At 36.2% G+C, this 23,638-nt stretch overlaps 1 protein-coding gene across 1 annotated transcript in view; it reads right to left on the bottom strand.

Moving 5' to 3' along the window:
• The window catches only part of LOC129241684 (chitin synthase chs-2), a 40,519-nt gene extending 18,416 nt beyond the window's left edge, over positions 1-22,103 (bottom strand). The window contains exons 1-8 of the mRNA XM_054878149.1: positions 21,963-22,103; positions 21,774-21,900; positions 21,465-21,665; positions 18,082-18,270; positions 17,888-17,890; positions 6,410-6,936; positions 4,012-4,225; positions 1,999-3,080 (exon numbers count right to left, since the gene is read on the bottom strand). Coding sequence (XP_054734124.1) covers positions 1,999-3,080; positions 4,012-4,225; positions 6,410-6,936; positions 17,888-17,890; positions 18,082-18,270; positions 21,465-21,665; positions 21,774-21,900; positions 21,963-22,103 — 2,484 coding nt within the window. The remainder of the gene's footprint in view (positions 1-1,998; positions 3,081-4,011; positions 4,226-6,409; positions 6,937-17,887; positions 17,891-18,081; positions 18,271-21,464; positions 21,666-21,773; positions 21,901-21,962) is intronic.
• Between the last annotated feature and the right edge of the window lie 1,535 nt (positions 22,104-23,638).

The following is a 23,638-nucleotide window of genomic DNA, read 5'->3' as shown; positions in this document are numbered from 1 at the left end:
TACGGCTGCTACTATGCCGGTCTCTTTCGATCAATTCAGCGATTTTATCGCAATTTTTGACGACAGGCCTTCCGGACCGTGGCGCATCTTCGATCACCTCTGCCCCAGAACGAAAACGTTGAAACCATCGTTGTGCGATGGAAATGGAAACTGTATCGGGTCCATAAACTGCACAAATTTTATTGGCAGCATGAGATGCATTTTTGCCTTTATCGTAGTAGTACTGTAAAATATGCCGTATTTTCTCTTTGTTTTGCTCCATGTTTGCGACGCTATAACTCACGAACGACTAAAAGCAAACAACAACTAATCAAACACGTGTTAGCACGTGAAAAGAGCTTTCCAAAAAGCTCTAGCGTGAACCGATGCGACGAATACAACTAGAACTACGCGCTTGCAAAGACAAGCTTGCGGAAATACCGCAAGACCTTTTTGACAACCTTATATATTTAACTCTTTAGCCGCGAAAATAAAATATACATGATTTTTTCCTCTAATGTTTACTGTTTAGATATAAAAGGGGGATATTTTAGCAAACGGTTTTTGTTGGAGTTGTATGTTCTACGTAGTTGTGGTAGTGCGGTGAAGTATAATTTCAAGTGGCTGTGCATCATTTTATTAATGGTTATTGCGGTATTTTTCTTGTGCTCAGCTAAAGCAGTGTAAAAAGTGTGTCATAGGAAAAACAAATTACATATGTATTGCACGCAGCTACTCACACACACAAAATGCTTGAAAATAGATGAGCACATATCCCATATCACATAAGACGCTGCTGAACACTTTAGACACAGAGCCGTTTGTGATGGCAGTAATGAGGAATTATTTAGTCAACAGTAATTACATTGTAACCATAAAAATTATTAATTGCTTTGTCTTAGAGCAATGCAGATACATATGTATTTTACTTAGTTACATGGAATTGCTATAAGAAGGAAAATGCTCAGTTCTTTCTCGAGGCCGAAACTTTACAACTTTACTAAGCACTTTTGGAATTAATGATAATTTATTTTATTTTTTATATCAATTATATATATACGATATATATTATACCTTATACTCAAATATGAACTAGACGTTATCAATAAAACGATCCGCGGATGACATATGGCAAAAATAAATTTTTTGTTTTTTGGTAGGACTGTTATAAGCTTACATGGCAAATTTCAGCGTGATATGTCACATAGTTTGTTTTCTATGCTACTGTAAACAAGTCAAGCTCGAGTGTGTTCTTCGAATTTACCGATGGAAATTCAAGTTGAACAAAGAATTTGTTTGAAATTTTGTTATTCCAACAAAATTTCGGCTTCAGACGCCTTAAAAATGTTACAGACAACTTATGGGGACTCTGCTTTATCGCGTGCACGTGTTTTCCAGTGGTACAAATCGTTCAAAGAGGGCCGTACATCAACCCAAAAAACCACGCCAAAGTCGCTCAAAAATTAACTGACTGTTTTTTTTCGATTACGAAGGTGTGGTGCACTCGGAGTTCCTTCCGCAAGGCCGATCTGTTAACGCTGAATATTATTTAGACGTTTTAAAGCGTTTGCGCGAGAACATTCGTCTTAAAAGGAAGGAATTGTGGGACAACAAGTCATGGTTCTTGCATCACGATAATGCACCAGCTCACACATCACGTCTTGTTCGCGATTATTTGAACAAAAATAACGTTAATATCGTTCCGCAAGTGCCGCATTCGCCTGATATGGCTTCATGTGACTTTTTCCTGTTTCCCAAGCTCAAGTTGCCGCTCCGTGGAAAACATTTTGAGACAATTGAAGTCATAAAAGAGAATTCGAAGAACACACTCGAGCTTGACTTGTTTACAGTAGCACAGAAAACAAACTATGTGACATATCACGCTGAAATTTGCCATGTAAGCTTATAACAGTCCTTCCAAAAAACAAAAAATTTATTTTTGTCATATGTCATCCGTGGACCGTTTTATTGATAACGTCTCGTTCATATTTGAGCAGAAGTTATGTATGTACATATTACCTGGAATTTCTGCTTTAGATAAATGCATGACAATATAAAGCATAACACGGGAATGAAGTTCCACAAAAAAGAGCTCCAAATGTTTATACTAAACACAGCTACCAATGCGCCGACCATCATCAAGAATATAGTCCCAGGCCCCAAAATTGTACCAACCATTAACATTGCCTGATAGGCAATGTACGGCATTGAAATAGAACTATTGTTCTTCACCACCGTATCCGCATCAGATAACAAATCAAATATATTGGCAATTGTGGATGGTACCCAACGTCGTCGCTGATTATAAAACTCATTAAACATCTCAGGTGAATGTGTGTAAGCGTCCGATGCTGCAGAATATTCGACGCGTAAACCTTGCTTCAAAATCAGTGTGCATAACCATCGATCCTCACCCTGATCGTACTGCACATAATGCATCGGCTCATTCGATACTGTTGTATACTTTTTCATCACACTATTCTCCATAAGTGCGCTGCCACGAAATAGACTAAAACATCCGGGACTACAGAGCACACAGCCAATGACGTGCTCTGTAGCTTTCTGAAGCCAATGACCTATCGCGTATTCGAAGATTTGGTACCATACCATAGGTCCACGTCCAACTGGATGAATACGTCCACAAGCTGCCCCCAACTCCTCTATGGCTTTCATGCGATCAATTAAAAGCTGAACGGCTTGCGGTTGGAAGTCAATATCACCATCCAATGCCAAAAGAAATGTGTTCTCTGCGATAACTGCCTTACGTCGCGCAGATATACCATCTAGTTCCATTATTCGAAAACCAAGTAAGTAATACATGTACATGACCTGAGACCAGCGCTTCTTGTGTCTGATTTTGTCTTTATTTTTTAGATGAGCTATCATTTTCGACCGACCCGGCAATGTCCAGACTAGTCGACCACCGTAAGGAGTTTCAGTCTTCACTGGGGGCTTTATTTTCAAGTTGACACCATATACCTCGAAGCAAGCCTTTTCAATGCTAATGATTAAGGTTTTTACATATTCGTTCATCGGAGGATTTCGGGGATTCTCACTCAATCTTTCGTCGAGCACAAACGCGTCGTCGAAGAATATGTTTGCTAATGAAATACAAAAAAAGGGAAATTTGTTAACAAAATCACATTCAGGAGTACGCATTATAGGTTTTGAACAGGATGTCGTGCTGTTGTGATGACTAAACTCTTTTTCAGATATTGAGAAAAAAGCAAAAACCGCAATCATTGCAGCAGGGAAAACAGAGGCGGTTCTCATAAACACCCGTAAGAAACCGAAGGGAGTTGCCGTCCAACCTTCAGACACAACCCGTAGAAACAGCATGTTTCTTAGACCTACCGTTAGATGAGATAGACGATTACGACCGGTGGCTGTACTGCCAGGGCTTGATGAACTACTCTAACAACAACTTGAGGTAATCACCTTTATCATGGTCATATAGTTAAGTCTACGTGTCAGCTTAATAACTGGGCGGGATAACTCACCATAAACACAGTTTTGATCCACTTTCGGAATAGGTAACACAAAAGGGGCCACTATGTACGATGTGCTCCCAATAATGATTTTTCACTACTGGAGACTGAGACGAAATTATTGCAAGTAAAATCCTACAGTAAAATCAATCATATGAGGTCTTGTATAAACTTTGTTTGGTCTTGTATAAACGTCTAGTATGTACGTAAATGGTGCAGTCGTTCTTTGTTGGATGCTTGACCGAGTTCTTCATCAAATTTGAGGCGCGTGTCTTGATGTTGCTCCACAAATTACATTTGATATAAATTGTAAGCGTTAAAAATGTCAATTATGCAAAAATGATTTTCGTGAGGGTGTTTATTACTTGACTACTCACTGTTTTTTTTTTCTTTTTTTTTTGTTCCCTCCTCTCGGGAGCATAGGGCCTCGCCAAGACTTGTCTTGCGTTGGTTTCGTTAATCTATTTGATTTCTGACAGGGTAGGTGATTAGCCTGCTGCTACTCACTGTACTCTTCTATAATTTTTTTAGTTCAAATACTTACTCTCTAACTCGTAGTACTCATTGTCTGGTTTACCCACGTTGATGTGTAATTTCGCCATGCGCCGTGCACACTGATCCTCATCCAGTCGAACAATTGATTTCAAAAATTCCATCATCTCTTCTTGAGTTTCATGCCACATTGTTGCACACACAATCAATTGGGGTATTTTGTCGCTTTCCGTAACATCTGTCAGTGAACCCGAAGACAGTTCGTCCTTAGAAGTATCCAATAAGGGTCCGAAAGTACATAGTAAATTTTTTTGTATACAGAGTTAATAAAATTATTAAATATTTTGACACATGCAAATTAAAAATAGGTGGTAATCCATGTATATAATAATCTAGTACTGCCTTTAAAAAATAGTTTTCGTTTATTTCCTTGTGCTAACAATTATTGATATTGCATTGGATGTACTTTTTTATATTAAGCAAAGTATACATATATGCAACGCAAATCTTAACGGCTGAAAACTCTCCACAAGCAGCTATGGCCATCGGCTCTAAGGATGCCAAAACTGCAAAGGCAAAAACTTTTCCTTACGTAACACATGGGCTGAAAAGCCCCGGCCCTAACAAAGAAAACACGTTTTTTTTTGTTCAAAATTAGCTTCAGTATCATCAACGTAATTTGCATCAAGAACAACGCAATCACTCCAAGCCACTTTAACATTTCATTACATCTTTTGTATCTTTTGCCTCAAAATAGGCTTCAGTTTCAGCGACAACCTCTTCATTAGAGCGAGCATTTTTTTAGGTCTGCAAACAGCCAGAAGTCGCTGGGAGCCAAATCTGGTGAATACGGGGATGTGGGAGCAATTAGATGTTTAGTTCATGTAGTTTTGCCATTGTTTTGATTTTTTAACCAATTTTTATTACGTTTAAACATGGCCAAACACTGCTCAGAATCATCAACACGTTATTGTTGTTGGTCAATAGTGAGCGAACGCGGCACCCTCTTTGAACAGAGCTTTCTCATAGTCAAATGCTCATGTAATACGAGGTGTGTTCAAAAAGTGTCGCGAATTTTGTGTTTTTTTTTTTGTAAATTAATTATTTATTCATTATTTATTATTATTTATTATTATTGGGGAGTCAAAGTAATCCCCATGACATATTATGCACTTGAGCCGACGTTTTTTCCAATCTTCGAAGCACTTCAAAAAATCATTTTTTTTATCTTGTTCAACTCCTCCTTCGATGCCGTCTTTATAGTTTCTCGTCAATCGTAGCGTAGCGTCGTCCTTTCATGAGCCTCTTCAGTTTCGGGAACAAGAAAAAGTCACAGGGTGCCAGATCTGGGGAATACGGTGGCTGTGGCATCTTTAGTGTGTGTGGTTTTACCCCGTGGCAAGAACTCATGATGCACAACGCCCCTACAATCGAAGAAAACGGTAAGCAAAGCTTTTACATTCGACAGAACTTGGCGCGCTTTTTTCGGTCTTGGTTCGTGCGGCAGCTTCCATTGAGATGATTGAGTTTTAGTTTCCACGTCATAACCATACACTCACGATTCGTCACCAGTTATGACCCTCTGGAGCAAATTTTGGTCGTCGCGGACAGAGTCCAACATCTCATTAGCAATGTTCATGCGATGCTGCTTTTGGTCGAAATTGAGCAGTTTTGGTACGAGTTTTGCGGCGACCCATCTCATGAACAAATCATTGAAAAAAATCGAATGGCACTAGCCAATCGATATGTCTAGACCCTCAGCAACTTCTCTAACTGTGATTCGACGATTGGCCAATACCATTTTCTTCACTTCGTCAATTTTTTCGTCTGTTGTTGAAGTGCTCGGGCGTCCGGCACGCTTTTCGTCGTTTACATCTTCTCGGCCTTCTGAGAACATTTTGTACGATCGATAAACGTTGCTTTGGTCCAAAGTAGCTTATCCGTATGGCACAGTCAACATTTGGAATGCATCCGCGCATTTAATTTTGTTTTTCACGCAAAATTTGATACAGGTTCTTTGATCCAACTTTTTGAATGGGTAAAAATCCAAGAGCCAAAACATGTGCAAGCAAAGCAGGTGTCAGCAATTAACTCAACCTTCAAAATGGCCGAAAGCGGAGTCCCCATAACACTTTTCAAGCCATTGCTTCGTTTGAACGGTAAGAAGCAGCGTAAAATTAAAACACGAAATTCTTTTTTATCCATTGTTTTAAAAATAAAAAAATAGCATCACTCTTAGCACAACAACTTACGAATAATGAATAGAAAATCATGAAAGTTTAACAGCTTTGTTTTTAAGGCTAGTATCATACTAACTGAAAAAGTGGTGAATACAATAATACTAGTGCCATCTATGTGTTAGGCCCGTGACTTTTCAGCCCATGTGTCATCGTCGAAATAAAGCAAAAAAATTATCATAACTATTTTATTTAACCTAATAATAGTCTTACCTTTCTTGATAAAGACTCTTCATTGAAATCGATGATACGCCGATTCATTGCTATGCACTGATCCACCAAAAAACCGCAATACCATGGACATATGAACAGTTTTTCTGTTGGTGCATTTTTTTCATTTCGTGGACGCCAAATGTGTCGCGTTACCCACAGCTGCGAAAGCCACCATAATGGCCATATCCATAGATTATTCGCGACAATACTGCCAGTAAACTCGTGATGTACATTTCCTATTAGTGACAAATAATCGGGGAAAAAAGCATGAAAGGCACACACATTCGCCCCGCGCGTCAATGAGATCCACAAAGCGATTGCAATAGAAGTGGGACCGACCAAGCTAAACGGCAGTGCAAAGCTAAATTCCTGAATTTTTATTTTGCAGGCAAATTTTGCGCAGATATAGCATAAATATGAAGAGCACACTTGCAGTAACAGAACGTATATGGCTGTACTGGCATTGGTTGAAATTGTAAAAGTACGTGAGGGATGTGTTACATTGCGTTGGAGAGATATTGAATCGGCTAAATGCTACGGAAAAATTAAATAAAATAAATTAACTAAAATGAAAACCATTTAGCTCCAAAATATTCTGACAAAAAGGAAAAAAGTGCTGAAGTCGACTTAAATATTAATTGATTTTGTATTATATAATTCTTAAAAAAGTTGTGGGAGATTTTTTTGTTTTGTCATTTAAGCTTTTCCTCCCATTAAGAATAATAACTTTAATTAATGTATGATTGAAGAGAAATAAGAGCTTGAAATACCTTAAAATTGTTTTCCAAATGGAAATAAATTGACTCAAAATATCTTATACGAGGTGTGTTCAAAAAGTATAGCGAATTTTGTGTTTTTTCACAAATTATTTATTTATTCATTAATATCTATATTTCCCCCTTCAATGAGATATTATGCACTTGTGCCAACGTTTTTTCCAATCTTCGAAGCACTTCAAAAAATCATTTTTTTATCTTGTTCAGCTCCTCCTTCGATGCCGTCTTTATCTCGTCAATCGTAGCGTAGCGTCGTCCTTTCATGAGCCTCTTCAATTTCGGCAAGAAGAAAAAGTCACAGGTGCCCAAATCTGGGGAATACAGCGACTGTGGCATCATTAGTGTATTGTTTTTGGCCAAAAAGTCACGCACAAGCAACGATGTGTGAGCAGGGGCGTTATCGTGATGCAGAGCCAATTTTTGCGCATAACTTGCAGGTAATATTCCTTATTGACTGTTTTACGCTCTGGCAAGAACTCATGATGCACAACGCCCCTACAATCGAAGAAAACGGTAAGCAGAACTTTTACATTCGACCGAACTTGGCGCGCTTTTTTCGGTCTTGGTTCGTGACAGCTAGTTAAGGAATGATTTCATTCACAAATACTGAATAAAAATAGTTAAGTAAATTCTAAGTATAATCATGCAGGGCTGAACAAATCCAAAGATATTTTAAGAATACCAAAAGATAAACATATGTATTTTAAGAATAACAAAAAATAAACATATTTTAAGAAAAACAAAAGATAAAGATATGTATATTAAGAATATCAAAAGATAAACATGTTTTTCCTAAACAGCATGCAAAGAAACCAATATACAAGTCGTGTACCAAGAACAGTAAGATGAGGTATAAGTATAAATACGACTGCCAAATATGTTGACAGTCAGTCCAGTATTAACATAAAGTTAAGAACTACCCTAAAATTTAATAAAAAAAAATATATTTTTTTTTTTCCAAAGTCAAGCAAGCCCTTAACTATCTTCCAAGTCTTTAACTAGCTTTCATTGAGATGATTGAGTTTTGGTTTCCACGTCATAACCATAAACTCACGATTCGTCACCAGGTATGACCCTCTGGAGCAAATTTTGGTCATCGCGGACAGAGTCCAACATCGCATTGTCAATGTTCATTCATGCGATGCTGCTTTTGGTCGAAATTGAGCAGTTTTGGTACGAATTCTGCGGCGACCCATCTCATGAACAAATCATTGAAAAAAATCGAATGGCACTAGCCAATCGATATGTCTAAGTCCTCAGCAACTTCTCTAACGGTGATTCGACGATTGGCCAATACCATTTTCTTCACTTCATCAATTTTTTCGTATGTTGTTGAAGTGCTCGGGCGTCCGGCACGCTCCTCGTCGTTTACATCTTCTCGGCCTTCTGAGAACATTTTGTACCACCGATAAACGTTGCTTTGGTCCAAAGTAGCTTTTCCGTATGACACAATCAACATTCGGAATGCAACCGCGCACTTAATTTCGTTTTTAACTTTTGTTTTTTTTATTAATTACACCTGTCGTATGACACTAAGTAATTATTTCTACAATTATCAGTTAAATTATTGAGTTGGGGTTGGTCGTTTGAGCCGCCTGGAGTTTGCCCTTTCTGCTGATGGGAGTTGTCGCATGTCAGTATTTTTTCATTAAACGGACAATATCATTGGTGCTGCGATTGAGGATGATTTCTGCTACTGTATCGATGTTGAGGTCGCGATGAATAACTTAGTTTGGGACGTACCAAGGTGCATTGGTTATAGTTCTGAGTATTTTTGATTGTAGTCGTCGAATAATGTTAATGTTACCTTTACTTGCAGTTCCCCAGATTTCTATGCCCTATGCCCAGATTGGCACAATCACAGTTTTGTATAAGAGTTTTATTCAGCAATGACAGTTTCGAGCGCCTGCCAAGTAGCCATTAAAGTTGTCGGAATCTGTTTTTTACCTTATTTATTTTCAACGTAATATGTTCTTTCCAGAGAAGCTTGGAGTCAATAGCCATTCCAAGGTATCCTGCTTTGGTGTCTATCCGGATTTATGAATCGTTTTGATTTTCATTAACAAATGATAGTCGAATGGAGGATACTGTTTAAGTTTAAATATTAAACCCCTGTGCCACACGCTGTCGAAAGCTTTTGCTACATCAAAATACACAGCAACGCATGTATTTCTTTTATCAATTTCTGGCAATATTTTATTTGTTACTCTATGTACCTGTCCTATTGTTGAATGTTTTCTACGAAATCCGAATTGGTGTGAAGGAAATAAGTTTCGCGCCTGTAGTAGTAGGGGTCAAGGCGGTCAAGTATAAGCTTCTCAAAAAGTTTATATAATGATGGTAATTGGTCTGTATGAAGAAGCTTCAGATGCGTCTTTATTAGGTTTGGGTATTGCGATGATTTCAGCAACCTTCCAAGGCATTGGAAAATACTTCATTCGTAATGCTGAGTTAAATATATTTCTTAAGTAAAGAGTGGCTTTGTCAGGTAACTCCTTTAGACTGCTTCCGTCATATCCTGGGGATTTATTTACGTCAGTTTTTGTCTCAATTGCTATTCGTATTTCTTTCGAAGTAATTTGCTTTTTCTTTTGGTGTTTTCGCCCAAGAATTTGTCCTTGTCCTTAGAGGGGGTTGTGCATAACTGCGTTGTCGATTTTTTTTCAGGCCTTCCATAGTGTATAGTTTGTAGCTCTAGTAGCTCCTTTTTCGTCCTTGTCCACTTTTTATATATCTTTAATTTCTTTTGTTGCTATATTCAGTCTTTTTTTGATATCTGGTGAACGTGTAGATTGCCATTGTTGCCTTAGTTTTCGTTTTTCTCTGATTTTTTTCTAGATTTTATGGGGTAATTTGTGTTTGTTATTACTCATCTTGATTATAGGTGTAGAAGTTGTTGTTGCATACACTATACTGTCATTCAAGTTTAGAGGGACTTTAATGTTAAGGCTTTGCTCCATAATTTCACGAAAATAGTTCCAGTTCGTATATATATATTATATATATATATAATTGGCGCGTAAACCCTTTTTCGGTGTTTGGCCGAGCTCCTCCTCCTATTTGTGGTGTGCGTCTTGATGTTGTTCCATAAATGGAGGGACCTACAGTCTCAAGCCGACTCCGAACGGCAGATATTTTTATGAGGAGCTTTTTTCATGGCAGAAATACACTCGGAGGTTTGCCATTGCCTGCCGAGGGGCGACCACTATTAGAAAAATGTTTTTATTAATTTTGGTTTCACCGAGATTCGAACCAACGTTCTCTCTGTGAATTCCGAATGGTAACCACGCACCAACCCATTCGGCTACGGCGGCCCAGTTCGTATAATTATTGTCAAATTTATGTGTGTTGTAGTTTAGGATAGGACTGGTTTCATAGCTTAATAATATTGGAGAATGGTCATATGAGAAGTCAAAGTTACTTCCAGTTGCTCACTTATAATATCTTTCGTAATGTAAAAGTCAATTAAATCAGGTCGCTTCCGCATATCAGTTGGCCAATAAGTTGGTTCTCCAAAGCTTGAAAAGTTACTTTTATTTTCTATAATTGCATCGTAAAGATTTTTTCCTTTCGTGTTTGTTATTCTGGATCCCGATAAGCTATTCTTTGCATTGAAATCTCCGCCTGCAATAAAACGGCCTTCAAGAGTTTTAAGAAAGTCAAAGTATAGTGTCTTAGAATTTTTATGTTTAAGAGGGCAGTATATGGCAGAAAGGGTTAAATGTCCACTAAAGTCCTCAATTTGTATAGATGTCGCTTGAAAGTAGTCCTGTCTACAGTGATTATAATTACTGCCGTTCCACCATGTGCCTTGTCATCAGGGTGATTGGTGTGATAAATATATTACATAGCATAGTTAGGAATGTTTAAATAATTTCTATCTGTGAAATGTGTTTCAGATATAAGAGCTGCGTCTATGTTATTGTTTTTTAGGAATCTTTTTAGTTCCAGTGCATGTTGGCTTAGACCATTAGCGTTCCACAGGACAATTCTTAATTTATCTTGTCTGTTCATTAAATTTAGCGAAAAGTAACGTGACTATGTTTATCAGTGCAGACATTTGTGAGATTAATTGTTTCATCATATACAGTAGGTTCTGTTTTTATGCGGCTTTTTTTTATGCGGTTTTGAAATAGTGCGGTTTTTTTTTAAATTACAAAATGCATGTCGACCTATGGGGAATTGTACATATAAACAAGATTCTAAACCAGCTAAGCAAAAACTCATCACAGATTGCATCAGAAATGCTAACCCTACAAGTATGGAAGATATATAAAGATATAATTTTCAAAGATACAATATTTTGTTTATGCGATTTTATTTAATTATTTCAGATTCATGCGGTCTATGGAACGTATCTATAGTAATAATATGGGACTAGTGCCCTTTTTTATGCGATTATTTCAGATTTATGCGGTTTTAGCATTTGAAACGTATCTATAGTTTTACTATAGAACTAGTAGCTTTTTTTATGCTGTTTTTTCTTTATGCTGTTTCTTGCGGAACGTATCTACCGCATAAAAACAGAACCTACTGTAGTATCTTTCAACTCTGAAATTTCTTTGCTTTCCGTTATAGTTGCTCCAATAGATTGAGCATCATTTTTAGCGTTTATGGCTGTTACTTGGGCGTAAGATAAATGTGGTGTTGTAGTACTGTGCTGGGTTGTCACATTGTCTAGTGTAGTTTGTAATGCAACTTTTTCTTCTGTGCTTGTAATTGTGGGATTTCTCTGTCTGAGACTTGGAAATTGCTGTATTTTTAATGATTTATAAATCATACTACCCTTGTAATTGGCTGTGTGGTTTTTACCACAGAGAGCACATTTTATTTGGTTAATGTCCTTCACTGGACATTCTATGGCTTTATGACTTCCAGAAAATTTGACACACACACGTGTTTTAAAACAAAAATTGTTTGTGTGACCGCATTCTTGGCAGTTTGTGCATTGAGGCAAAGTGCGTTTTTGATGTACAGGCTTAAATTTAATTTTGCAATGTAGTAGATGTGTTGTAGTGTATATATCTTTGTTGTTGGGTTTGGTTTTTAATTTAAGTGGAAACAGTGGCAAAGGTGCTTTGGTAGTAGCGTGTAAGATATTATGAATATTTGTAACCTCATGTCCAAGTTCACCTAATTCTTTTACAATTTCAATTTGTTTATCTGTGGAGTTGTGCAAGTTCCTCAGTATCACTTTAAATCCCCTTTGTTCTTTGGGCTTATATGTATAATACTGAGTATTTTTTTCTTTTAATAATTTAGTGATTTGTGTATAGTGTTATGACTCTTTTGGTTGAATTTTTGCTTCATTGTTTTACAGGACTTTCAGTTCAAAAACGCAATTCGGAAATTTGTTTAGCGCATCGGTTAAATATTTAATGAATTCAACATTTTGTACAAATATAGGTGGTGGTTTTGGAGCTTTAGATTAGTGTTGTTTGTATCACTGTTTCATGTTACTTTTTCTTTTTCATCATCAAGAGAGAGTATATTAAATCTGTTTGATGTCAGAGTATGCGGGATTGATTTGTTATTTGTTGGTTTACTTAACCAGTAGGTTGTAATTGTTTTTTGGTTTGTTAATATTTTATGTTTTTTGGTGATTTTTGTTGTTTCTGTATTCTTATCTGGAGAATTAAGTGTTATCTTTGGAAGAGAAAGTTCTTTGTTGTTCCCACCTGCTTTTGTCTGCATAATTATGTTTGGGCATGTAGACATGATTGGCGAGTATGAGAAAATTGAAGAGTTTTTAGTTAAGCGGTTCTGCTTATTGATGCTGATGTTGTAAATATTGTGATTGTTGTTGCGCTTTTGAGAGCTACCAGACAAGTGGTGGGATGAGAAATGCTGATTAGATCAATTGGAGTTTGGCATTGCTCATGCGATGAGAGAGGAGTTGTGGGTACAGAGTTAACGGCGGTTGCGAGATGAGGTTGTACAGCTGATGACTTACTCTTTATTTCGCTTGCCGAGAACGGAACATTGTAGCTGGAGTTAGCATTTGTAAGTTGCTTTTGCGATGGTTAGCGGAGCCTCTCTTTGGGAGGAGAGCGGCATTTTAAATGTTAAATTTTTTCACTAGTTGTTTTTATTATTTTTATGTTTTTATTTTGTTTGTATTTACATATCGCACTTGTTACGTTAAAGCGTAACAACTCAAAATCTGAACATTTTCAGTAGAGACGAAAAACTGTTTCCGTAAATATTAATAATATAGGTATTACAAGGGAAAAAATATGGAATTGCACGAAAATATCATTAAAAACAATATAACGGTTGTTTCTTTCTTATTTGTTTAGTAGTTGCGCTAAAATAACAAATTTTTGAGTGGTTACTATTTTCCTTTTCTTTTTGAGTTGTTACGCTTTAACGTAACAAGTGCGATATATTTGCAAAACAAAAGTTGGGCTAAGATACCACAAGATGTATTGTGTTGCAGCATTAAAGCGTCTATATCGCTGTATGTTTTTATACATATATTGTACGATTGGTAGATTCACTACGAAACTTTCACAAAGCAAGAGCTAATAAAAGCACGTCTGTTCAATCGAAAAGTTTAACCTTTTTAACTCAAGATTAAAAATGGCCGAACTCGTCGGCATGAGTGAGAGACATGAGTACCAACATAACGCCACAAAAAAATTGAAATTCGAATATACGTAACCTGCGGAAATTCAAAATTGGCGATACTTTTCGAACATACCTCGTATTAGTCAATATTAGCATTTTTCCCAAGGCATGAAGTGAAATGAAATAACAGCACACGTACGCTCATGTACAATTATTTATTCCATAATAGATAAAGGTTCTATGGAGCAAATATGTTCGTTTTTCAAATCAGTTCGTTTTACAGTTTCGACTTAAAAAATGCTCTCCTGCGAAAAAACAAAATTAGAAGCACTTTTTACTTTTCAGCACAAATACTTTTCAGCACAGGAATATCGTTTATGTATGTTTAGTACTTAATTTATAAATGAAATATATAGGTATATATTGCGTAAGTATTTATAAAATATTTTTACACCTTATTAATCTCAACAACTGCGATTTCGTTGTCTCAACATATCGTTCAAATAGTTGTAATAGCTGGCAAAGTAAAATAAGTAAAACTGTCAAAAGCAGATGTTTAGAAAAAAACCATGATTCAATTATACAAGGTTAAGTAAAGTTTGACAACTGATTTCGGATGCTACTTAATCCATTGATGCAATTTGGAAGCAAGGGAAAAAGGGAATAAGTTTATCCCCTTTCTGAAAATGTAGTAAAAAATTGAAAAAGGTCGTTGTAAGCCATAGAATAATTTTATGTTATTTTATAAGTGGTACCTAATTATTTATATTTTTAACTTAACTATTCCCATGGATTTGTGTCATATATGTATGTATTTTGACCATGCATCGGATTGGAATCTATATGTGCCATTTGTAAACCTACACTGAAGTAATAAATAAAACAACTTGAGAATAGTGGAAACTCTTAACGAGGAAAAACCACTTTTATTTCGTCACGTCCGCTAATCATACATTTGATTTTTTAACGAGATTACCTGCAAAGTTACAAGTATAAAATCTGTGTTAAAAAAGATAAATTTATATATACGCAGAAACACAAGTAGACGCCCAAACAATAAAAGCGTAGCTCCAATTATAATCAAATTGAGCTCTGCTGCAGATCGCTCTCAACTGCTGAAAGCTGTAGCTAAATTCTGCAAAGATAAGAGACGAGCACTTTCTCTTAGTGATGTCGGCGTCAGTATTGAAGGGAAGCTATTTATCCAGGAATGTCTTACAAGAACAAATCGCAAACTAATGCGTTTGGCTATGCAGTATAAAAAGCAAAATCGTCTAACGTCAGTTTTCTCTGTTCGTGGGCAAGTGTTTGTTAGAGCTCGACCCCAACCTGATGTTATTTTTTTGTTCGCCCGAAAAAAATTTTTTTCAAGAGTTATCGGCAATTTTGTTTTTCGGCTCAAACTCGATTTTTTTTAATTATATAAGAAAAAAATTTTTTTAAATGCCCATAACTTAGTCAAAAATGAACCGATTTTAATAATTCTGGGTTCAAAATGATCGTAATTACTTACACGAGCGACTTCATGTAGAAACAATTGCAAAGAAGTAGTTAAAAATTTTTTATTTTGCAAAAAACAAAAAGTGCGAAACAGGTTTTTTACTCAAAAATTCATTACTCAAAAACAACTCATTTTAGCTACTGGACATTCAGCTTAATTGAAGTTTGAGGTGTCCTCTTGATTTGCAAACCAAGTCTTTTCGATGTATTTTGCGTCAGTGACAGAGATTACGTCAGTCATATTGATCAGCTTCCTATGGCTGGAGTTTCCGACCACGAGTTGATATTCTTATCTTACAACATCCAGTTCAACAGACACAATCCAGTAAAGGAGATATTTTTTAGAGGCTTTAAGCTTATTCAGCATGATCTCTTAAATAAGGAGGCTGCCGAGCTTAATTGGAATATGTGTCGGTTATTCACAACAGTGGATGAAAAACTGCAACATTTCAATGCTTTAGTCATCTATCTATTTGATAGGTTTGTTCCGATGCGTAAAGTTAAATTAAAACTTGTTAGATTACTCATTGTTCCTCATGTATCATACGCTGCATTAGTATATTGCAGGCTTGATAATAATTCGAAGCAAAAATTGCAAATCGCTTTAAATAATACAGCGCGTTTCGTGTTTGAAAAAAAAATCAAATAAATTGAAATTGAAATTGAAAGATGCAAAATGGAATAGGCAAAACAGTATTGCCTGCTAATTTTTTCAGCAAAAGTTTTAATTTCTACGCTTTTGAGTACTTTTTCTTTAGAATTTGCTCTGAAATAAAAAGTAGCTTTTCCAAGAGGACAACACGGATTTATTAAGTAGCTTCAAGATGGCTAACACAGGGTGAAATTAGGCTACTTACATCACCTTTAATTATTGCTTCATGGAAAAAAACTAGCCCGAGAATTCCTGACTTTTTAATGGTTTTTGTATATATTAATAAAGTGGAAGAAAAACAAAAGTGAAGAAAGTTGAATAATTGGCGCGTACATTTCTGTTAGATGTTTAGCCGAGCTCCTTATCCTATTTGTGGCATGCGGCTTGATGTTGTTCCACAAATGGAAGGACGTACAGTTATAAGCCGACTCCGAACTGCAATTAGTTTTTTATGAGGACCTTTTTCTTGGCAGAATACAGTCATATGTTTGCCATTGTCGGCTTTTTTGGTTTGCAGACAAAATAAACGGCACTGACTCGATGTTTTTCGGCCAAAGATGGATAACATGGGTCAAGGAAAAGATCTAATAAATTTTGCAGAAAATTGAAAGAGCCCTTGAACTTCCCCATGTGTTCCTGGTAATTTATGTCTTCTCCAAATATAATATAAATACATACATTTTAGTTACTAATAAAGTAATAACTCATTAAGATGAGGTAAAATAATTGCATTGATGGAAGGTTCCAGTAAATCGACTGTTATGAAAACATAAATTTGGTGTTTTTGGATTTTAATACACACGTCAAATATTTGTAAAATTAGCATACTAACTTGTCTCCTGCCTTCACGCTCATTTCAAATCGGGTAAAGAAGGCCAGTATAGCCTTCTACTCCTGCAAATCTATGTTCGGTAAAAAATGGGGACTCAAGCCACAGGTCGTGTACAACGCAGTGGTTTTCCCAATTTTAACGTATGGATGCCTAGTTTGGTGGGAAGCTCTTCGGAAGGGCTATAATAACACTAAACTGAGGAAGGTGCAAAGACTGCATGCATTGTCATCACCAGAGCATATAAAACTTGTCCCAGTGTTGCCCCGAATGTCCTCTTGCACTTACTTCCCATCGACTTTTCCGTAATTTCCATCGCAGCTCCGAACTTCGAACAGATCTCTCTATCCGCAAACTAGAGTCGTACTAGAGCAATCTCTCCAAATATGCAGGATTGGATCAAGGCGAAAATCTGCACCGAAGCTTGAACTTCTGTCTTCACTGACGGTTCCAAGATGGAATCGGGAGTCGGAGCAGGGGTTTTCTCTAAATCAGCCAATTTATCTATCTCCTTTAAACTGCCGAACACTGCTGGTGCTTTCCAAGCAGAAGTCTTTGCGATCCTGCAGGCATGCAAAATGCTCAGGCAACGCGAGAGCGAGGGAGATATTAACATTTTCTCCGAAGGCCAAACCTTGATTAAGGCTCTGACGACGCCATGGTGCAGAACCAAACTAGTAAACTCCTGTAAGGAGGAGATCAAATAACTTGGGTGTGCAGGTAAAATTTCTCTGATCTGGGTTCTAGGATATAGGAACATATGTAGAGGGAAATGATATTGCTGATGAGCTTGCCAGGAAGGGGACTGAATTGGCCTCAATGACCTCCTACCCGGTCATCGGCATCCCCCTGACAGTTGTTAAAGGGGAACTGCACAAATTATTTCTCAGGAAAGCGCAGAAAATATGGAGCTCCATTTCTTCATGTGCTATTTCGAAAACCCTTTGACCCCAATACGATATACGAAGGACTCAGAATGTCCTTTGGACTCCTCGCCATTCAATTTTCAAACTCGTAGCTGTGTTCACCGATCACCGGACGATCGGCACACACGCGGGAAAGCTGAGTTACCTTTCAGAGAAGGAGTAAAGCACTTTCTCTGTAAATGTCCGGGTTTAGCAGCTAGACGACTGGGCGCTCCTTTCTTCGACAGCCTGGAGCAGTGCGCCAACCTAAATCCAATCAATCTCCTGTTGAAGATCTCATAATGGTATCAAAACGGCGCTTTAGTGCTACTTGAGAAGTGCCAGACCGGCACTTCAACCACTTCACCTACCTACCTACCTCACGCTCATTTAAAAAGTTGCATTTTTCTGCTTTTCCTGTTATTTAATTGCAATTAAACTCACCTCTCCTAGTTGAACTAGAATTTCATGCGACTGCCAGGCGTTCATAAACGAAGAGAAATAATCGATGATGCGTTGGCCATGGAAGCAAAACCCAATTAGTGAAAACACGACGATTTTCAAAGGCGAAAGATAAATATAAGTCTGATATCTTGAACGACTGCGCCGAAAAGTGTTCATTATATGTGCTAAAAGGATTGAAAGAAATAATAATGATGATAATAGTATAATTTAAAGAGAGTAAATAATATTTAATTAAATAATATATGTACATATATGTTCTTGAAATTAATGTATATTTATCAGAGATTTAATTACTGAATGAATAGATACAGAGATACAGAAAAACTATAACATTACTGACTGGATGCCATCATCAGGCCATAGGAATCAATTGGGATTTACTTACTATTCGTTGTATTTTAATTTTCAGATATTATTCTTGAATCTGCTTCTTTTCGAAATTAACACAGATAAAACCATCCAAGTAATATACACAAACAGAAAGTATGACCCACAAATATTTACCAAAAATAATAAAGTCGTTAAATATGATACAAAAGCCAAATATTTAGGCATAATAATTAATACAAAACTGACCTGGAGGGAGCGAATTCAAAACCGATTCCGACAACTCTACTGGCTACTACGAAACGACTCGCGACTTTCACTTGGTAATAAAATTCTTGTAACTCCAATCTGATAATATGGCATCGAACTATAGGGAACAGCTAGCAAATCAAACCTTAAAATAATGCAACGACTACAATTAAATATTTTAAGGACTATTACAATCGCAGGATGGAACATAACCAATGACTATATACAGCTGTTGTCAGCTAATTAGAAACGCTCTCTTTTGATAAACGCTTGATGAGCATAATATTAAACTGTTTAAATTTACCGTTATTTTTTCTCTTAAAATCATTTGCATTGCTTTTGTTACTCTATTTACTACCCAATGCGCCTAGTTTTGTAGTTGTGAAATTGAAGTACCGTTAATACTATCCAACGCAGTGCATGGGTTACTTAGTTCAAGGTAAATAAACTAAGACGACTAATTAGAAACAGTTGTTCAATGGAAGCATATTCGGCAAGTTGTGTTATTTTAGTAGTAATATAATCGACTTTTTGGTGTGTATATATTTTAAATTGGTTGTTTAAAAGCAACTAAAATATTCGTCTTGAAGATGTGTAATGGGAAAAAGCAGCAGCTGTACACTTGCCCTGCGGAGCTCCATTTTTGACCTTCGTAAAGCTGGAAAGTCGTACAATGAAATTTCTAAGCAAGTCAAATGCTAAAAAAAATGGTTTTTAACGCCTTAAAGCATATCCAACTTTTTAAGACTGTTGACAATGTTCCACGTAAGAAAAGGCCCCGGAAAACTTCAGCAGAAATTGACCGCAAGATAGCAATCATCTCCAAAAGAGACCCAAAAAAGACTTCCACTGACATCCAACGGGAAATTCAGGATCAATATAATTTCGAAATATCCAAGAGGACAATTGCTCGGCGTCTGGTCGAATCTGGACTGCATGGCAGAGCAGCACGCAAGAAGCCACTTCTAACCAAGATACAAAGGAGACGGCGAGTAGTCTTTGCGAGATCCCATTGGTCATGGACTCCAAATCAATGGAAATATATCGTTTGGAGCGATGAAGCCAAGATAAATCACAAGGCCCAGATGGTAAAAGGTGTGTTCGGCGGCCAATCAACCAAGAATTCAATCCCTGCTACGTTTCACGGGTAGTGAAGCATTGTGGAGGATCAATCATGGTGTGGGGATGTTTCTGGTGGAATATTGTTGGCCCAATCCATAGGATTGATGGAATTTTAAATAATGAGAAATACGTCGATATACTAAAAAATGTAATGTTGTTGTAAATTTGCCAGTTATATGGAAGTATCAACAGGATAATGATCCAAAGCACAGGGCAAGGTTGACGAAACAGTTTTTCGACGAAAATTCCATCAATGTTTTGGAATGGCCATCATCCAGTCCGGACTTAAACCCAATAGAGCATCTCTGGGGTGACGTTAAAAAAGCCGTGAGTGCCAAAAATATCCCAAATATGGATGTCCTTTTTGCCGAAGTAAAAACGGCATGGCAAGCAATACCTGTGGCGCGCTGTCAGAATCTCACTACATCAATGCGCAATCGATGTGAGGCAGTGTTGAAGCAAAAGGGTTATGGAACCAAATACTAACATAATCTTTATGTTGATCTGATAATACATTACTGTTTCTAATTAGTTGCCCTATCCAAATCATGCATTTCAAATGCTTTAAAAAAATATATATATATTTAATAAAGAATTGCGATTAAATTGTTTTCCACTAGTTTTTAAGTTTATCATATGTTTAAATAAAATTGGCAAAAAGTTATGAAAATACGTGTTTAAAAGGAAAATGGAAAATTTATTTTGAAATAAGTGTCGTTTCTAATTAGCTGTCAACAGCTGTACATAGGGATTGGTTAAGATGAAATTTATTGAAGACGTCATTCGAGAATGTAGCACATATCATATTCACAGACTACTAACACACACAAACGAAAAAACGCTGAAAATTCCCCATTCAGAATTGCAAAAACGAAAACTAAAACGAGTAACTCCGATAGCCCTAGCAGATATCACATCATTAAAATAATATTATCAGTATATAATTCTTATGTGAATCTATTTAAATTATTGAAATGTAAGATGCTTTATTTATAAACAAATAAATAAATTACTACTGCACTATTATTAATAATTATAGAGTAGTTTATGACTGGACCTTAATGGAAAGATTTATTCATACTACAGGTATGGAAGGCAAATTTTTCCAGTAGTCTTATATAAGAATTTTCGGACAACAACCAAATGTGAAAATGAATAATGGGATTCTGAATGGTTTAAAATTGGAAACTAATCAGTGGCATCACAATTACTTTATTTGCCCCATTCTCTTTGCAACAGTAAAGTGAATTTATTTGGTGTTGATAAAAACCATTTTCGTAAATGATTCAGACAAAAGTTCTGACGTGTCTCATAACATATTTACATAGCTACAAATATACATATGTAACACACTTAAAGATCAAACCTACTTTTGACCACATTACTACACACAATCCGGACGACTAGCAAACCTTCATCTTTTATTTCGATTGTAATAAAATCACAAGTATTGAAAATCTCGCTTTACAATAAAAAATAAGAGGAATTTTTCACTTTTTTAATTCTATTGGTGAAATTTTCACGCATATATATTATCTTTTGTCATTCATAAAAATACCACATATAAATGGTTTGATTTTTAATTCAATTTAACTTTGTTTTGAACTCAGAAAACGTATATTTGATATTTTTGAGAATTAAGTTTTTTAAAGGTACAAACCCAAACAAGGATATGAAGAAGTATAGTTTTCCCACCAGCGCACTGAAACAAATATTAACGGCAGAGCCATCATCTGTACAGCCAGAGTGGAGGAAAATGTGGGCCATACTGTAAATGCACTAACTTGAGCAAGAATCGCCAAAATACTCATTGTTAAGGAGATAATGGAATGCCAATCCAGATGAATGTCCAGCCTAATGCCTGCAATGTAGGGAAAAGTTCGAAAGTTACTCATAATTAATAGAATGACACTCAAGCAAACAATATTGAAATATATGATTTATAAATAATTTTCCTCTAAGAACTTACTCAGAATACTCGGTATAAAACAAACCCCATTACAAAGCATTAATGTTCTCACGGAATCCAATTGAGGCATCACGAAAAACACAAATATTGCCATCCCTATGGTATGTAAAATTTCAAAAAATAAGACCTGTAAGCAAAAGCCGGTTGACATTAATACAAATTTTGCATGAAGAAAACTAATTCGCTTACCAGCATAAACTCCAACCACGTGGGTGACTTCACGTCCTTGAAAATGCAAATCCGCAAGGAACGAAAAAAGGTTAAGACCTCAGGTGCGGAAAATGCAAATATCAAAGCCCAAATCCATGTGTATTGCTCCTCTTTTGGCATATTTGCTGTAAACAATCCATCTTTATCTGCAACAAACAGGGGTTATTAAAATTTTACTTAGAAAAATACCTTATACATACATATATGTACACATAAATATAAACATAGTTGCAAATGTTTTTATAATACACATTTAAATATGCTGTGTATGCCATACTTATACTAGAGGTCTGGATGATTTCATAAAGAGTCTTCCATGAATCACTCACAAACATTTCAGCTGGAGTTGATTCACGTCATTGCGAATGAACTGTGAACTCAAAGATGTAAATATGCCTTTGAAAATCCGTTTCTTGCCCTCCCACTTGTAACAAGGAACATTTAAGCAAACAAATTAGGGTCACATGGACATACCTGTAAGTGGTAAATGGATGGTAATGGAAATTTGAGGATTTAAAACTTCATTATATGAGAACCCTTTTTCCGAACTTACCCTTATTTGTTTAGCAATGACACTCAATAATGCTGAGGTGGAAATGAATTTTAGCGCCATGATATATTCAAAACTAAGCAAAGGAAGAGATATAAAATAAAAATGCGCAACTCGCTGCTTACTATTAAATATTGGGTAGTCGAAAAAGTCTTTTCGTATTTCTAATCAAACTTCAACTCATTTTTTTTTTATATTTATAGTGAACTCTATTAAACCAAATATATACCATTTTGGTCGACCACCTTTTGCCATTTTTCTTCTAGAGACATTATTCCATCAGTGTAAAACTTTTGTGGTTTCTCGGCGAAAAACTGCGACAAGTAATTTTCACAGGCTTCTCTTGAAGCCAACTTTACTCCATTAAGGAAGTTCTTCATTGACCGAAACAAATGCTATATGGTGTATGCATCAAAACTTCCCAGCCAAGCTCTCCCAGTTTTTGCCGAGTCATCAAAGATGTGTGTGGCCTAGCCAGTGATGGTAAATGATGTTTTGAAAAATCCCTACACAGCCCAAAAAAATTCCCTACTTTTCCCTACGCTTCAAAAAATTTTCCCTACAAAATTCCCTACATATTTTTCTACTGTGGTTACACTATAATGAGGCACTTGCAACGTCAAAATTGAATTAATTGCTTAAGTTTTGGGCTTGGTGCTGTTTTGACACTTTATAAGACACTTTAATAAGAAATTTTATTTCAAAAATATATATAAATACACATATTTATTATATTATAAACACATATATAAAGAAAAATTCAGCAAAAAGGCAAAAAATTAGAATTTTTCATTACATTCAGTTCTGTTAAAAACAAGACAGAGTTTCTATTTTTTCAGAATCCGGCACGATTACTTTTAAGATTGGGATTAAATGGTTCACCACTTGCGGCGCGACTTTATGCTCAGCGAAGAACATGCTAAGTTTTATTTCGAAATTTCTGGAACCATTTGGTTTACTCGGCTTTTTCTTAAAAAAAACTGTTTATTTTAGGTGTCTTTTTTATTGTCTTTATATTTTTTTGGTACGGTTTTGCTTCGGCGTGCTTCTGCAATTCAGAATTGCCGCAGTTCAAAACTTTGTCGCACTCAGCGCATTTGCTTAT

This window comes from Anastrepha obliqua, chromosome 3 (genome assembly GCF_027943255.1).
Source record: "Anastrepha obliqua isolate idAnaObli1 chromosome 3, idAnaObli1_1.0, whole genome shotgun sequence".
NCBI lineage: Eukaryota > Metazoa > Arthropoda > Insecta > Diptera > Tephritidae > Anastrepha > Anastrepha obliqua.
The sequence above is the reverse complement of the archived record's forward strand: the minus strand, read 5'-3'. Positions and strand labels throughout refer to the sequence as shown.